This window comes from Nylanderia fulva, unplaced genomic scaffold (genome assembly GCF_048542155.1).
Source record: "Nylanderia fulva isolate GAGA-0341 unplaced genomic scaffold, ASM4854215v1 Scaffold9, whole genome shotgun sequence".
Classification (NCBI taxonomy): domain Eukaryota; kingdom Metazoa; phylum Arthropoda; class Insecta; order Hymenoptera; family Formicidae; genus Nylanderia; species Nylanderia fulva.
The window spans coordinates 800769-818032 of record NW_028191026.1 but is presented as its reverse complement, the minus strand read 5'-3'; the positions used below and the strand labels follow the sequence as shown (position 1 = coordinate 818032).

Genomic DNA, 17264 nt, shown 5'->3' with positions numbered 1-17264 from the left:
ACTTGGTAGTCAATATTTTGGCTCGCATATTTGGAGTGCTGTTCTTACTGTTGTAGAACGAAATCAGTCCTGATCGAAACGCGGTTTGTACAACACGAAATATAAACACAGAAACGAACGATCACTAAAAATTCTCGAGTAATTTTCATTTTTAGCGTTTATGTGATATAAAATTTTAATATTTTAATAATAAATAGTGTGTAAAAAATCAAACTTGTGCGTGAAGCCTTGAAAAAAATAAACGAACACGATTTAACTATTTCGCTGAGGACTAAAATAATAGAAAGGAATGAGAATCTGATCGAATTTAAATGTGCATTTCCTTTGTATCGATATAATTCGATATAATTGTGTTGATGACTTATATCAAACGAAAAGACAAGCGACGAATATTATCTCGGTGATCTTCATCGCGTTACAAATACATTTTTCGCGAGTCTAACAATTATATCTCGAAGAGCTGCGGAGTGGACTGAATTTTTTACGATTAAAGTGATATCTTTTCGCGAGGTGGACATTTTTGTATTCACAAAAGAAGTATGCCTATAAAATTCAAGATTTCCGCACCGGGCAGGATTTACATGTGCGGAGAGCACATGGTCATGTACGGAAAACACGCTTTGTCGACCAGCCTAAATCTCCGCAGCACCGTAGAATTTTGCGAGATAGTTAATTCAACGATTCGGATAAATTTCCCTGCCATCGATTTATTGTTGGACGTGCCTGTGCAATTGATCAACAAGTTCATCTCCAGCGAAAATTATCGATATTTGGTCGACGACAATATCCTGTTCCTCAGACACGTGCAATACTTCATCACCGTAAACGGTATGTGGAAAACGTACGACCAGAGATTTAGTCTACAGACCTTCTTCTTTCTGTTCTTGTTCATATCTTATCACGAGAAGATCGAGATAACGGCTTTTAACATGCTGTTGACCACGCAATTACCTGTCGGCAAGGGCCTCGGCAGTTCGTCCTCGTTCGCGGTTTGCCTCGCGGCCTGTTTCCTACATTGGGGACGATTACAGAAGGGCCGTCACGAGGGCTTCACTAATCAAGAGCTGGACATGATCTCGGAGTGGGCCATGTTTTCAGAGGAAGTTATACAGAACTATGTGTTTGAGACTGACCACGACGTGTGCACGCACGGTCACATGACGTTGTTTCGATACAAGGAACTAGTGGACTCTCCCATTCGCTTTTTACACATGTCAGAAATGAGCATTTTACTCATCGATTCGAAATTTTATAACGATAAGCAAGAGCAGATGAAAAAATTGGCCGTAATGAAACGCACACACAGAAACGGCGTTAACGTAATATTGAACAAGATCGATAATGTATCGCGGGAAGTTTATATAACATTATCTAAAATTAAGGCTAGCCAGAGGTCCAATAATGTACAACTAGTACAGGAATTATATAAAACGCTGCAGGTAAGTCTTGTCTTCGCTTTTCGTTTTTTTTTTGCAAATTATTTTAATACTTTGTATAATTTTGTTTATAAGAATCTCGACCTTATCATTATCTGTTGAAAGCTGCATTGCTTTTTTCCATCTAATTTTTTTAATGCTTTGCAGAACAACATTACATTGAATCAAGATATGCTAAAAAACTTAAATTTGTCGCATCCGAATTTGGAAAGAATTTTCGACATCGCGACACGCTATGGTTTCGCAGGGAAACTCACGGGTTTTGTAAGTGCATATGCATATATTCTGTTGCCGCCGAATACTTTAAAAGAACACTTTGATACACTTTGTGATCAATTACATATAGAAGGTTTTTATCCCATAGTATCCAATATAAATAGTCGTGGGGTGACAATTGAAAATTAGTAGAATTTAAGATTTATATATTAAAAATTGTGTATTATAAGTAGTTAGAAATAACATGTGAGTAATTACGTGCGAATAATATAGTAAGCTTGCGAATTTAATTATAATTGTGTCATAAGTGGGAAAGACCGAACAATTTACAGTATATACTATATTTTGTTACTTGAGAGTTTTTCCCTTTTTAGTGATATCTCTTTCATTAATTGAATTATGAAGTTATAAGCAAGGAATGATCGTGAATATTTTTGTGTATAAAATTAATTGTTTCATATGTCATCCCATTTGGAATCGATAATACAGATTGATTAAAAAATACGACCGATGATTTTCTTTCGATGGATTAATAAAAAGCTTTACTATATTTTACTCACTTCTTACATAATTTTTCAAAGATGTAAAGCACATGCAGATATTATTATCCTGTAAGAATGCAAAAAGATGATTTTTGTAAATAGGTATATTTTAACAATTGTAAGTATATAATGAGGCGTATAAGAAAATCTATTTATTTCGATATACTTTGCAAGGAAACATTTTTTCTCGCTTATAAAGTTATCATTCAATGACTGCAGTGAAGAAAGTGAAATTTTACTAAAAATAATATAATAAAGGGCATATCCGTTGCATAAATGAATAAGAAATGAATTTTAATCTATAAATATTATAGATTATTATAGATATTAGCGTTATACAGAAATGGCAAAAGAGAAATAATAAGTATTTTATTTTTTTTTTATTTTATCGAATTTTGTAGACTAAAATATTTTGTCATTTGTAAGAAATATTCGTATAAAAAGTATCATCATCCTACCTCGAATTTTGACTCTCGAACTGAAATTGATGTACCTTACTTATTGTATAGTCGAATCAAGTTTTTTACAATCGATCTAGAAAATAATAAGGGCAGCGTGTCTATCGTCCGTGTCAAAATTATATACTTGAATTATATTTAATAATATAATTCGATGTACGAATATTGTGGTTTATATCTCAATGATAAAATAATTTGCGTCAAAGTATATATTCTTCTGCATTTGTTGCATCAAATATTACACTCGCATATTTATACAGAAAATGTAAGCGTACTTTTGTATGTACATATACTCTGAAACGTCAATATGTAAATATCATTATGTTGTCAATGCAAATAAGATGATAATTTATTTGACTATTATATATTATACTGTATATATTATATAATATATAATATGATATATTATATATTGTATCATATATTATATTGTAAATTATGTTATATTATATAAATTATATATTATATTATATTATATGTTATATTATACAACATATTATATTGCAAATAATATATAATTTTCAGATTACATGTAAGATTTTAATATGTAAGTTTGAATAATGTCTTATTAAAGCGTTTCAAAAATGTTGGCATTGTAATCGATGTTTAGGCTTCGTAGCGCTGTCATTGTTATTGGGACGAAGTCAGTCACGATCAAGACGTGAAATTGTAAACGACGCGAAGGGTAAACACTGTTTTGTGTGCGGAAACGAACGTTTTCGAATAATTTTTATTATAACTCTTTTTCTCTGGTCTGTTTTAGAATTTCAATAATTGAAAGTAATATTAGCATTATTCCGGCTTTTTAAGACAATTTACAACTATTTCGTCAACAGCAGTGAAAAGCAACGAGAAAGATTGAAAAACTGATTGAATCTAACTAGGTGCGTTTCTTTTGTACAGAATAAAAATTTGACAACATATTGATATATTATTTATGTTACACATTGCCGACGTTATACATTTTTAGCTTATATACAAAACGAACAGAAGCGATCTTTTTCACTTTATATATATGTAAATACATTTAGTTGTGATAAATCTCAACAAGAACTACGGCAGATTGAATTTTCTACGATCTACCTATTCAACGTTTATCGATCAAGAAAGATTGCTATTCGTAAAAAAGAAAAATGATTCAATTTAAAATTTCCGCACCGGGCAAGCTAATTTTATGCGGAGATAACTTGGCGATGTATAAAAAAATGGTGGTGGCAGCTAGCTTAGATCTTCGGACGAGGCTTGAATTTTGCGAATTAAGCGACAACGTACAAACTGTTATTAAGATAGAGTTCCCCGATGTCAATTTATCGTTAACCGTACCCTTGGAATTGGTCTTAAACTTCTTTATCGATTTTAATTCTGATGTGACGGATCATTTAAAGTTGCTTAAGCATGTGCAGTACTTTATCACGGCAAACGGCATGTGGACGACGCACGAGCAAAGATTTAGCTTGCAAACATTTTTCTTTCTGTTTATATATATGATTCACTCCGAGGATCTCAAAATCAATCCTTTTCGCGTGCACGTGACCACAGAATTACCTTTGGCCGCTGGTCTTGGCAGTTCATCATCGTTCGCGGCATGTCTCGCGGGTTGTTTCCTGCAATGGGGACGTCTACAGATTGGTGAATCTGGTAAATTTAAGGACATTGATATAGAAAATATCTCGGAATATGTAAAGGACTGCGAGGAAGTGATACAAAACTACGTTATACAAGCTGATCACGACGTGTGCTCGTACGGCCAAATAGTCAGATATTATTACCATAATCGGTATAAGGGTATTAAAATCTTGAACGTGCCGAGAATGAAAATTATGTTAATCGACTCCCAAATTAGCAAAAGTAAGCGCGAACAAATAGAACAAATGGCGACACAATTTTGTAATAAACCCACAAATAACATTCTTAATATAATGAACAATATGTCGAAACAAGTTGCCGGCAAACTTTCTAAAATTAATGATATGAATGCTTATCGATTACGCTTCACATACGATGCATTGCAAGTAAGTTTTTTTTTGCAACTTTTCATATAATTTAGTTACGTATTTTTGAATAGTTATGCGTTTACAACAAATTCAAATAAATGATAATTCTTAATTTCGTAATTGTTTCTTTTGCAGATCTTAATTGTATTAAATCAACAGTTCCTCAGTTACTTAGGAATGTCGCATCCAAGGTTGGATTACATTTGTAAGATTGCCAAAATGTATGGTTTTGCGGGAAAACTCACAAATTTTGATGCAAGATACGCATACATCCTATTGCCACCAGATACGCCGAGCAAAAATATTATAAATCTTTCAACACGTTTAATAACAGAGGGTTTCACTGTCAGGATAACCAACGTGAGTTGTGACGGAGTGAGAATTTGTGATTAAAATCGTATCAATATTATATTAATAATTAAGTATTATTAACAATAACTAATAATAATTAATAATTAAGTAGTATTAACAATATTATAATGAGCAGCTAAATATAAATGTAGAATTATTAATTACAACGACGGACACTATACAGTTTTGTATAATGTATTCTGTTAAAATTTCTGCTTTTTTTGTATTGAGTTATGTATGAAGTTATAAAGAGTTATTGAATATTTTTACTTCAAAATACATCGAAAGAAAATTAGTTTTTTATGCTACCCACTTGCATTCGTAAATAAATTGATGAAGGTACGATTAATGAGATATTTTAATGATTTTTTTATTGATTAAATAAATAATTATATACTCACAGGATCTAGCTTTGAAAATATAAATCGTATATATTCGTGTTATATTATTATGTATTTATTTTTCAAAGTAATAAAACAACTTTTTTTAATATATTTTACCAATCGATATTATCGAACAGTGAGTGATGGCGTGTAAAAAAACAATTTATTTCATTACAATTTTGTAAGAAAAAGTATTTTGTAAGATAAAAGTTTTCACGCTTTCTTATAACGTCGTTTAATGATTAAATGAAGCAACAGGAATTTTAACAGGTGCACGTGTGCGTTAAATAAATATACAAATTATTTCGTTGTATCGAATGAGAAAATGAGAATGAATTATTATTTTGCACTTAATAATTTTATGATAAAATTATATGAAATGATACAATTTGATGTGAAATTATATAATTCGATGATATATTTAGCGCGTTTTATTTTATATCTCAAATTTTTATATTTTTTATAAAATTTTATATCACATTTTATATTTTATATCTATATCAAAACGACATTTAACGTTTACTGTATCTGCTGCATAAAATATACATACGAAAATACATAGACGCATTTGTACACATATACTGAGACATCAATTTATAAATTATACGTTATATAATTGTATTGTAAATGTATAAATGTATGTATCATATATTTGTATTGACAATGTATACGTTTTCAATATAAATTTGATAATGACAATTTGTTTGACTGTTAAGATTGCAAATAATATATCATCCTCTTAAATAACTTTTTGAAAAGCTGACATTATAATCGATGTTTAGGACTTTCGTGATTTTTGAACATTGTTATTGTTATTGAGACGATATTAGTCACCATCAAGTATGAAATTGTATTCGCACAACACACGAAGTTTAAACCTGCTTTTTTGTGACAACGGACGTTCTCAAATAATTTTCTCGAATTAAACGACTTTTAATTTTCTTGTCTAAATTATAAAATTTCCATAATTGAAAATAGTGTATGTGTTAGTCAGGCTTTCTTCTGTAAAGCCTTGAAAGGATTATTTTGTTAACACCAATGGAAATCAAATGGGAAAAAAATAAGAATCTAAGTGCAGTTTTTTTGTAATATAAATTCGCTCACATATTACTAAATTATTTATGTCACAGAAATGAAAGTGAACGATATTAATATCGTTCTAGTGACTCTCCTCAGGTTACATCAATATATTTAATCTTGATAAAAACTTGACAGGAATTATAACATTGATTTAATTTTCTGATGATCAACACTGTTACATCAATCTTTTCGAAGAGCAGAGATTTCTATCTGTAATAAGAATGATTGCTAAAAAATTTAAAATTTCCGCACCGGGCAGTATGATTTTACTCGGAGAAAATAGGATGATGTACGACAAACATGTTGTGACAGCTAGCTTGGATCTTCGTACTACGGTCGAATTCTGCGAACTGAGTACTTCAAGGAAGATAATTGAGATAGAGTTCCCCGATGTCAATTTATCATTGAACTTATCTTTGGACCTGGTCTTAAACTTTTTTTTTGCTGACAGACACTTTTATCCGATGACGGATCATATCTTGTTGCTTAGGCACGTGCAATATTTCATCACTTCAAACGGTATGTGGAGCACGTGCGAGCAGAAATTTAGCTTGCAAACCTTCCTTTTCCTGTTGCTTTATATCGCACACAATGAGGAGATTGACATAATTCCTTTTCGTGTGCACTTGACCACCGAATTACCCATGAAAGCTAGTTTGGGCAGTTCGACATCGTTCGCGACGTGTCTCGCAGGATGTTTTCTGCATTGGGCACGTCTTCAGAAAGGTGCACACTATATATTTAATGAGAAGGAGTTAAGTGATATCTCGAGATACGTTGAATATTGCGAGGAAGTTGTACAGAATTATACATTTGGGGTGTCTCACGAAGTATGCACGTACGGTCAAATAGTGACATTTCAATACGACATTCAGAAAGGTTTCAATATTAGGCTTTTGAAAGTGCCGAAACTGAATATATTGCTGATCGACTCGAAAATGAGGCCAAATAAATATCTACAGAAGGAAATAATGGCCAGAGTATATTCTTCCGGCACAGATATTTTGGATAGACTTGACTTGATTTCACGGAAGGTCAGTTACTGTCTTGCTCAAATTGATGAAATTCAACGAAATAACGATTTACACAAATTAAAGGATATTTATGAATTTTTGTTTGTAAGTTTCTTTTTGCAACTTTTGATATTACTTTGTTACGTATTTTTGAATAATGCATTTGCAACAAACTCAAATATTGTTTCTTAATTTCTTAATTTTGCAGTTCCTCATTCTACTAGATCAATTCTATCTTGTTAAAAAAATTGGACTGTCGCATCCAAATTTGAATCGTATTTATTCGATTGCGTACATTTATGGATTAGCGGGAAAACTCACAGGTTGTGGCGAATATGTATACATTTTGTTGACACCAGCTCCAAAAAAAGGATTTATCGCGAAGATAACTGAACACTTAATGAAAGAGGGTTTTCCCTCCATTATGATCACTGTAAGTTGCAGTGGAGTGAGAATTCATCATTGATATTAAAATGATTAATTGTAAATTAAGAAATAAGTATAAGGACAAATAATTAAATATTAGAAATTATGTAAGAAATTTATAGTAAGTTACTTGATCATTATATTATTGCAAGTACTAAATGACGAATAATTTACAACATTATAATTTTATATATTTACATCACTGTAGATATTTATATTATTTTCATATACATAAATCAAATTTAGATATAGATTAATATAAATTAATAAATAGATGTATATCTTGATTAATAATCTTCTTTCGAGAAAATGTAAAATATAGATCAGTTGTGCATGCAGTTACAAAAAATTTTTTTCTAATTTATACTATCAAACATATAATGATACTATCAAATATAATGATGACATGTAAAAAAATTTATTTTAATAACATTAGCAGTATCTATCTGATATCTGTTCTGATAAACTCTTTTTTCTGCAGCTTTTTGTTCTTTATTCGTTTTTCTTTCATTTAGTTTAGATTGATTTTAATCATAGATTTTAGATAATGTGAATATTATATATATAAGAATATTAATGATTGTAAAAAATTCGTCGTTCTTGATATTTATGACGGCTTTGATATCCTGCTCTAACCAACTTTGATCAAATTTTTTTTATGAACCGCTTCAAAAATATTTTTCCGAATTTTTTTTTATAAAAGCACATATTAATTATAATATCTATTTTAAAATATAATAGCTCCTGTATAGTTTCGTCTCTTTCAGGATCAATCACTGTTGCCTTTCTTACTAATATAATAATTGAAATTCAAGGAGAGTTTTACAAGCATTTTTATCTAACAAGCTACTTATTTACTTATTTATTTTATATTATTATATTTCTTAACAATTTTCTTATTATCGTCATCTCTTCAATATAGAGCAGTGCTGGTCTTCTTGAACTTTTTATCCTGAAACAGATGAATCCGAAATGAATATATGTAAACGTGAAGAAAATCACAGAAATTCACACATCGATTTCAGATTTATTCTGCGACAGAAAACCGTCAAAATTATATGGTGTGGAATTGTATTAAATAATCTGAGGAATGAGCACTGTATATAATTATATACTTTAATTATGTCGTACGACGTCAAAGTATTTTTTATATTTGCCGTATAAAAGTATTGTCTGTATATGTTACACGTAAGCAAACACGTATATGATTACATATTTTCTGAAATTCCGACATGTATAAGTATCATATAAGTTGTTATTAGTGCAAATAAAATAATGACGATTGTTTTTTTCCTAATTATGATAATCATAAGAATAACGTTTTAGGCGTCTTATTATAGAAGAACCGTTAAAACGATATTTTTAAATCCATGACATAATGGCATTTTTCATATTATAAAATTATATAAATGTACAATATATTTTATTATTATTACTATAAATATTATTATTATTATAAAAATTAATGATAGAAATATACATATATATTTAATATATAAAATATAATATAATATATTATGTTTTATATATTATATATAGAGTATATATGAACAAATTTAATATCTAATTTAATATTTAATCAAATATAAATATTTAAATATTTTTATCATATGAGAGATATGTCATTCATAATAGTAGAATATATTCATGTAATAACTTTGACAATGTGATAGATATTTGTTCTAATAACATGAATTAATTATTTCTATAAAAATAAGAGACAATTGAAACACAATATACATATTATATAAAATTAAATAAAAAAACATAAGAAATTGATATCTTAGACATATTCACTATTATATCATGTTCTGTATTTTTGCTCCATTTTGGAAAGAAACAATCTGATTAGTGTAAATATTGTAACATTTACACTTACATGATACTTATATATATGTATATGTGCATACATATGAAATTTTTTTATTTTACAAATATGTATCGTCTTTTTTATTGATATTATCTTTAAAATATTCTGCAATGTAAATATCTGTTAATGCATCGGATATATGTACAATTACATAATATTTGACAAACATATAATATTATAATCTTTGTAATAATTATCAATTATCTCGGTTAAAACAGATAAGCATTTTAGGATATTAAGACATTCAAAAAAGCAAGCAATATTTGTAACAAAAAATATTTTATTACTTTTATTTTTATTTGCAAATAACGTTGTAGAATTAATATTACGCATTTATTTCATTGGTTATAAATTCTCGAATTAAATAAAACCTTAAATATAGATTACTGATTCACGATTAATAATTCTTTTTTAAATTACATTTATATGCATGACATATTCGATTGAACGATATTCTTTGTATTAAAAACTGAAAATAATTTTTCTTTTACAAAAAATCTGTATTATGATATTAATTTTCGCCTTTATAATGTTAAATATATCAAATTAATATAAAATAAGGAAAGTGTAAAAATTTTGTTTGCATTTTTTACCTTTTATATAGAGAAAATTACATTTCTGTGTTGTTCATAAAATATCTCAGATTCGAAGGTACGATTATTGCAAATATTATATGCAACATTAAGATTTGAAACGTAATAAGATGCTGGAAGAGGTGAAATAAATGTTACTGTTTTTGTGAATTCTAATTTTTAGTTCACTCCAGGATCAGGTAACAATATACGACATTATAGATTTCGGCGTTCAATATATTTTGCAATATTATTTGTTTAATTTTTACATTAGTTAAGTTTGCAGTAGATCAAATTTCCATAATTTATTGGGTCCAATCTCTGATACATAAAGTGCTCTACCATACGGACATACGGCGATGGCATGAGGCATCGCGAAAGACTGAAACAAATATAATATATATGCTTATTTTATGAGAGAGAGAGAGATGTGGAACAATTTATTTTGAAATATATATCAAGATATTTATAATATAAAATTTGAAAATTATTACATGCATTGCGAATGTAAAATGTAACTTACCGAAGATTCCGGACCCCAGATTTCTGTTACGTTTCGATTTATCGAATCGATAGTGAAACCTTTGATCGGTATGTTTCCAGTCATACCGTTGACAGCATAAATAAAACCACCTAAAATTATTGATAATAATGATAATTATAATTTTATTGTTATATTTTTGCTTTGCGTATTTAAATTAATAAATTTCTTAAATACATATAATTATAGTTAAGAATAATGTACTGTTAATTTTGATGCAATAATAATATTGCAATAAATTGTAAATATTTGTCGTATTGAATTACTTACGATGCGATGTGATACCGAATATGCGACCAAATTGTCGATGACGAATGGAATATGAAGGTTCGAGATCTCGATTCATATCGGAAGGTATCACATCCAAACAGACGATCCTCCAATTCTCACGATCAGCAATGCACACTTGTCTGTTTGGCAAAATCGTCAAGGCATGCGGAATTCTTAAGGATATCCAATCTAAAAGTGTAAATACATTTATTTTATTTTTTGAAGTATCTTGTTCAATTTATATACAGGTATATATATGTATATTTTTATAAGCAAGAGAGAATTATCATCTTCTCATTACGACATTAAAAGTAGATGAATTAAATAACGAAGAAGATCAAATAAAAATTGCAAATTCTTACATTTTTATTAATGTTATTTATAGTTATTAATTGTAGTCATAAAATTGTACTTTGAAAAATCGATATAAGCGAAAACTCAAGGTAGAGTCTAATATTAACATGAATAATATGAAACCTACGCTCGCCAATGCTGTACAGAGGAATGCCTCTTTTGTCGAACAGTACTATCCTATTATTGCAATATCCATCAGCGACAACAATTTCGCCACTCGGTAAAACTGCGACCGAAGTTGGTTGGCAAAAATGTCTCATGTCGCTTCCAGGTTCGAATCGTTGACCGAGGATCAGTCGAGGAACTCCGGAGGCCGAATACTGTAATTTATTAATACTTTTAATAGCAATCGCCAACTGTTTTTACTCAGAACAATTATTAAAACTGTTTGTGTCTTAAAATAGATTCTGTGATATTTTTCTACATACCTTGAATACCTGATGAAGAGCAATATCGGTCAACCATATGTTTCCAAGGCTATCGATGTGAATCCCGTGTGGTAAATAAAACGTATGATTTCCCCAGCCGCGAATAACATCGCCGGTTTTAGGATCTAATGTTAATACTGTGTTGCTATGAATAGGGCTTTTATATTCTTGATATTCTGCGTTTTCGTTAAACGTTCTGAAAATTCGCATTAGATGTATTATAAAAGACACGAGAATATTTTACATTATAAACTCATTATAACAAATAATTGTACATTCAAATAAATTTATCTTGAAAATTACCTATTGTACAATATAGTGTTACATATACGAGTATATTCTATTTTTGTTATATAAAATAAATATATAATACAAGTAAGTATTTTTAAAAATTCTTTAATAATCGTTGCTTTTTTTCTTATGTTCAAAAGCATAAGTTGCTTTGCGCTCTTTTTGATTTTTACTTGTTAATTTATTTTATGATACTTACTCATAATTCCATGTTCGATCTCCCCGATGAAAGATCACGGGATTTCCCGATGGGTCCACTGCGACTCCAGAAATCTCGCCGACATTTTCGGGACTTCGCCAGGAATGATTTTCAACGGGATGCAGCGGCGCATAATTGTAGGATTCCGGAAATTGATTCTAACAATGAAAATAATTTATGATCATATGATGGAATCATCATATCATTACAATGTAAATAAAAAAATTATACTTAATTTTAATTAAAAAATATTATCGTTATTTTTTTTAAATGCAATTAAAATATAAAGAAGGCATTGCAGTAAATAAATGTCGAAACATAATTTTTTCAATATCATTACGTGTTGTTTATTAATCTTGCAAGTTTATGCGCATATGAACATTGTCTAAAATATTGCGACGTATAGAAATTATATTATAAATCTTTATACGTATATACGTACTTGGGAAAGACGATAAAGAGCTTCGGATTCAGGGTCGAGTCTGTTGAAATGATTTCCATCGAAGCCTTCATCGATGTCAGATGTAACACCTCTGAATAATATTATCGCAAGCACCGAGAGAAATCGAGGCAACTGATTGTATTTGTCCGCCATCTCGTTATTTTCCTCCTCTGTAAATTTCGCAGCTGATGAGGTCCAGGGCGAGATGTCGAATCGATAGTACACGCATGCGCTCGAAGAGTTTAAATGAACACGATTCGAAAATATATCTTCGAGAGCAACAAGTACAAGACCAGAGGGAATCGATTAATCGCTCGATATGAATAAACGAGAAATTAAAAAAATTCGTGATTCTCGGAATACGTAAAAACGTTCGAGAATTCAATGACCAATCGATGATTACATCAATTATTTTCGTGGATCTCTGAATAATTGCTTTATTTTGCAACTCGATGTAACATTGTCTAGACAAATGCAATTAAAAATATTAGAAACTACAATAATACCAATACGTGACATAATAGAATTTTATATGCGAAGATACATTAAAGGGAGATATATAATTGAGATTCTCAGATATAAATGGGATAACGTGATTAATTTTATATAATTTTTTAATTATCTTTTGCTATAATATGATTAAACTTGAACATGATCACGAACAATTGTTTTCATTAATAATAAGACTGAAAAGAAAAATACCGAGCTGATGAAACACAGCTGGCCTTTACACTGACTTTCACCGAAGCACTGTTCTCTACTTGAAGATTTTGAGAAAGGACTTGCCGGTTGAATCAGACAGGTGGGCGTCAATCGATATTTACGCGCAGGTGTCCTGCTCACTATTCCCGGGGAAGTGGAAAGGAACATTAGGTAACGTATCCTGGAAACCGTTGACGTCAGAGTTTTTATCTCTATTCACAGAGCAATCAATAACTCTCGGTAATGCGTGGCAATGTTTAATACAGACACGCACAATGGTATAAGTTTGATATTATTTTTCAAGATGAAGATTTGTCACATAACTAAACATTTTTGTTAATTATATATATTTTTGTATAAATTATGAAATGAAGAAATATTGCTCTATAATTCTATATAATATAAAAAAACAAATCTCAAATAAATCTGTGTTATACTTGATGAATTAGTCACAAGTTACTTCATCAGAACTTTATTAATCACAACGAGCTTATATATTATTATATATTTATAACGCAATAATTATAAATTCTTGGCAGCGTGTTCATCGATGTGCTGATACAAATTATATTGCTCTCAAGTCTTTCGAACACCATTCTTTGAATATGTTACGAATTTCCATTTTTTTTCTCAAATAAAATTGCTAATAGAAAATTACATTTTGAACAATCACATCATATATTTAATCCGATGAGTAAACAATCTGCGGAAATTCTAACAATTGCCGATTTTGATTTTACAGGGGAAAAATTTGATTTCCTTTGTAATGCCATACCTATAAAAAAATGAACGAATTACGTTAATTAAAGACAGTTTATTTTTGTTTAATTTGATAATTAATTAAAAGAGATTGGTTTAAAAATATTTTGATAAATTTTTTTCTATTTCCAATATAATTAAATATTAAACAATTATTTAAAAGAAATTGAGATTTTGTTGGAAATTAAGTCGAATATGTAATACTCTAATAAAAAAATAATTACATTTTATTTAATTTATTTTTAAAATGCACGTACGTTATGGGTTGTTTTCGGATTACTTTTAGTGCGAATAAAAAATATCTGGGATAGAAATGAATTCGAATAAAGGTAAAAATCTTACTTTTAATTATATAAAAAAATGTGTGCATGTATTTTAAAATATTATAAATTCTTATAAAGATTTTTAATTCACCTACTTTTTTTTAGGTTTAGCTTTCCACGGCGCCGTTTACTTATCGATTTCGAGGCTCAACGAGGTTTCCGGTTGGGTCCATATGTAGCCTGTGCGTGTCATGCTGCAATGCGCATCATAATATCTCCCTGGCGCACGGCAATAAGACCATCTTGGGCAACGGCATCGAAACTTACTATGAAATTCTTCCTTGCATACCTCGTTCCACCAACAGGTCCTCTGAAACATCGATAGCTCGTTGTGTAAGAAGCTTTAATTCTCTTTCAATGTCATTCTAAATTTGGGACTGTTGATAAAACCTATATAATTTTCTTAATTAACGTAATAGTTGACAAGTATAACTTTTAATCAGTTCACTTTCTTTTGAGTATTATAATTCGTAAATTATATAAAATTGTTAATTTAATGACAAAAACATTTCTATTATCTATATTACATATGATCAATATTTACAATATAATAAGTTAATAGAATTATATGTATATATTTTAATTTTATTTTTATTAAATCGAGAGAATTTTAATTTTGCTTAATACATATAATATAGAGTTGTATGTTTAAATGTTTACAAGGGATTTTCTTGTTCTTTTCTTTGCATTTATTTCTTATTCTATTGCTCGTTTGCACAAAGTCACAAGAGTAAACAATTTTGTTATAATATAATAAGTTTTCTCTTTTATAATCGCCTTACCTCCGCCAGATAGCCTCTTACACTTTGGTCACTATAATTTCTCTTAGCAATTATGTGTCTGGCGTTCGTCGAATATACTCTCGTACATAACGCAAGTATCAACAAGAAACATAGTGCAGTTCTGTCCTGTAAAGAAATAATGTTTATATGCTCTGTACAAAATCAATTATCCCTTATATATATATATAAAAAAGAACAGAATTTAATTTTCACAAATGTTTGCATATTCCTGATATCATTCATTTATCTCAATTTATTTATTCCTACCTTTTAAATGTTTTCCATAAATAATGCTTGATTTTCAATCTAAAGATTATAATATAATTAAGAAAGTAAAGAAAAAAGATACATAAATTTTATTATCTCTCTCTCTCTCTCTCTCTCTCAACTAATAATCTCCTTTCGTAATTCCAGAATGCTTATGCCTATTCACTATGCAATGTAATACTTATCGCAAGAATTTGACAAATATTTTGTATAAATTTGCACGTTTTATATATATATGTATTTACTTACATTTTCCCTCATTTTTGCGTAAAACATGTAAACGTCTGTCTCCTCAATTCCTCTGGATTACGTGCAAAAAAGCACCGAAAGGATGGCGAGTCCACGCGAGCTGCATTTGCCCGCCGCAGTGTCGCTCGTAAGGCATTATCCCTACACGATGCAGTTCCTGAAGGGAAGGAGCGAATAACGTCGAGCATGCGTACATCCCTCTGCGGTACGTATTCTATGTTGACGTTGTTAAGGGTAGGTCAGCTCTTGCTTATGCGATGATCGATCGTCACCCGCGACTATTTATGATGAATTGTATGATTTTTCGACAACAAGAAGCAAGTTGGAGTACAAAAGTATAAGCTTACATAAAGATTAGAAAAGAAAAAAAAATGGACAAAGTGATAAGATAACCAGATGTGAGAAAATAACAATATTTATCTGATGGAATTGAGATTTTCCAAGTAAATAAATGTAAGGATGTAGAAAAAAAGAACTTATGTTGTTTTTAACAAAAAATTGAAATTTAGGAACTTAATTAAATTTAAAAATGAATAACTACTAAAAAAAATTAGTTGACTTCAAAACTTGATTTGATTTAATAATACAATATTTATCACAAACTTCGATTGAAGAGGATTATTCCGGAATATAATACTATATAATATGATCTATATTAATATAATTTGTGTTTTCTTATTAAATCTTATAATTTTATAGTATACAAAATTGAAATTACAAAAAAATGGAATACAAATATATATATTTTTTCATCACTACATTTTGCTCATATTCAATGGAAGTAATTATCTTAATTATTTTACATCGTCTCAGTATAATAATTTTCTTTGTTATATAGACTTTTAATTTAATCATCCTTATTATTAATTAAAATTTTACACAGTAAAAAGATGGATATAACTTTGAACAGTAAATCGTAAAACATTAAATGTGTACGTATGTGTGTGTATGTCGTTCTCTCTTATATACATTTATTATCTAATAACTATAAATTGCATTTGTATCAACTCTTCTATCAAGATCAAAACACATAATACAAGTCTGAATCACACATTTTCTTCAACAATAGAAACTATATTGTAGACAAAATAGAAACACATAGTTAATGAAGAACTGTTCGTTACAACAATATTTTATATTCTTTTACGTTTTATTATTCTCGACTATAACTGATTTTTTTAATAATAACTGTGCTTTGATTTAAAGATATGAATTTTATATATCGATTAAAATGTTAAAGCTTTCGTATGATAATCAAACTGTAATCGGCAATAAAAAACTAATGCATAATAATTATAATTATACATATTTATATA

The 17264-nt window shown here is 29.2% G+C and overlaps 5 protein-coding genes across 5 annotated transcripts; 3 read left to right on the top strand and 2 right to left on the bottom strand.

Annotated features, from left to right (window-relative positions):
* Nucleotides 1-40: 40 nt before the first annotated feature.
* On the top strand, nucleotides 41-3575 carry LOC114946459 (uncharacterized). The gene is made up of 2 exons (XM_029322951.2): nucleotides 41-1439; nucleotides 1584-3575. The coding sequence occupies exons 1-2, from the start codon at nucleotides 540-542 to the stop codon at nucleotides 1839-1841; spliced, it is 1158 nt and encodes a 385-aa protein (XP_029178784.1). The 5' UTR covers nucleotides 41-539; the 3' UTR covers nucleotides 1842-3575.
* Nucleotides 3576-3779: 204 nt separating this feature from the next.
* On the top strand, nucleotides 3780-6079 carry LOC114946524 (mevalonate kinase-like). The gene is made up of 2 exons (XM_029323054.2): nucleotides 3780-4664; nucleotides 4782-6079. The coding sequence occupies exons 1-2, from the start codon at nucleotides 3786-3788 to the stop codon at nucleotides 5037-5039; spliced, it is 1137 nt and encodes a 378-aa protein (XP_029178887.1). The 5' UTR covers nucleotides 3780-3785; the 3' UTR covers nucleotides 5040-6079.
* A 74-nt stretch (nucleotides 6080-6153) lies between these two features.
* Nucleotides 6154-9308, top strand: LOC114946530 (uncharacterized). Its single transcript, XM_029323058.2, has 3 exons — nucleotides 6154-7578; nucleotides 7682-7906; nucleotides 8925-9308. Exons 1-3 carry the CDS (start codon nucleotides 6682-6684, stop codon nucleotides 8979-8981), a joined length of 1179 nt encoding a protein of 392 aa, XP_029178891.1. The 5' UTR covers nucleotides 6154-6681; the 3' UTR covers nucleotides 8982-9308.
* A 1249-nt stretch (nucleotides 9309-10557) lies between these two features.
* On the bottom strand, nucleotides 10558-13651 carry LOC114946458 (peptidyl-alpha-hydroxyglycine alpha-amidating lyase 2-like). The gene is made up of 8 exons (XM_029322950.2): nucleotides 13569-13651; nucleotides 12867-13036; nucleotides 12425-12582; nucleotides 11935-12130; nucleotides 11634-11826; nucleotides 11153-11341; nucleotides 10865-10974; nucleotides 10558-10723 (listed from the first exon to the last, which is right to left on the bottom strand). Exons 2-8 carry the CDS (start codon nucleotides 13017-13019, stop codon nucleotides 10616-10618), a joined length of 1107 nt encoding a protein of 368 aa, XP_029178783.1. The 5' UTR covers nucleotides 13020-13036; nucleotides 13569-13651; the 3' UTR covers nucleotides 10558-10615.
* Nucleotides 13652-14024: 373 nt separating this feature from the next.
* LOC114946531 (uncharacterized) lies at nucleotides 14025-16119 on the bottom strand. Its single transcript, XM_029323059.1, has 4 exons — nucleotides 15949-16119; nucleotides 15433-15558; nucleotides 14746-14960; nucleotides 14025-14343 (listed from the first exon to the last, which is right to left on the bottom strand). Exons 1-3 carry the CDS (start codon nucleotides 15973-15975, stop codon nucleotides 14778-14780), a joined length of 336 nt encoding a protein of 111 aa, XP_029178892.1. The 5' UTR covers nucleotides 15976-16119; the 3' UTR covers nucleotides 14025-14343; nucleotides 14746-14777.
* Between the last annotated feature and the right edge of the window lie 1145 nt (nucleotides 16120-17264).

Bases quoted from the DNA above. Each gene is read 5' to 3' on its own strand.
- LOC114946458 (XM_029322950.2), bottom strand. From the start codon at position 13,019: ATGGCGGACAAATACAATCAGTTGCCTCGATTTCTCTCGGTGCTTGCG. The intron at 10,975-11,152 runs GTAAGTAATTCA...CAATAATTTTAG, and splicing joins ATTCGGTATCACATCGCATC to GTGGTTTTATTTATGCTGTC. The intron at 10,724-10,864 runs GTAAGTTACATT...TATTTGTTTCAG, and splicing joins TCTGGGGTCCGGAATCTTCG to TCTTTCGCGATGCCTCATGC.
- LOC114946530 (XM_029323058.2), top strand. From the start codon at position 6,682: ATGATTGCTAAAAAATTTAAAATTTCCGCACCGGGCAGTATGATTTTA. The intron at 7,579-7,681 runs GTAAGTTTCTTT...TTAATTTTGCAG, and splicing joins ATATTTATGAATTTTTGTTT to TTCCTCATTCTACTAGATCA. The intron at 7,907-8,924 runs GTAAGTTGCAGT...CATCGATTTCAG, and splicing joins TTCCCTCCATTATGATCACT to ATTTATTCTGCGACAGAAAA.
- LOC114946459 (XM_029322951.2), top strand. From the start codon at position 540: ATGCCTATAAAATTCAAGATTTCCGCACCGGGCAGGATTTACATGTGC. The intron at 1,440-1,583 runs GTAAGTCTTGTC...AATGCTTTGCAG, and splicing joins AATTATATAAAACGCTGCAG to AACAACATTACATTGAATCA.
- LOC114946524 (XM_029323054.2), top strand. From the start codon at position 3,786: ATGATTCAATTTAAAATTTCCGCACCGGGCAAGCTAATTTTATGCGGA. The intron at 4,665-4,781 runs GTAAGTTTTTTT...TTTCTTTTGCAG, and splicing joins TCACATACGATGCATTGCAA to ATCTTAATTGTATTAAATCA.
- LOC114946531 (XM_029323059.1), bottom strand. From the start codon at position 15,975: ATGTTTTACGCAAAAATGAGGGAAAAT. The intron at 15,559-15,948 runs GTAAGTAAATAC...ATTTCTTTACAG, and splicing joins ACGCAAAAATGAGGGAAAAT to GACAGAACTGCACTATGTTT. The intron at 14,961-15,432 runs GTAAGGCGATTA...TCGATGTTTCAG, and splicing joins TAAGAGGCTATCTGGCGGAG to AGGACCTGTTGGTGGAACGA.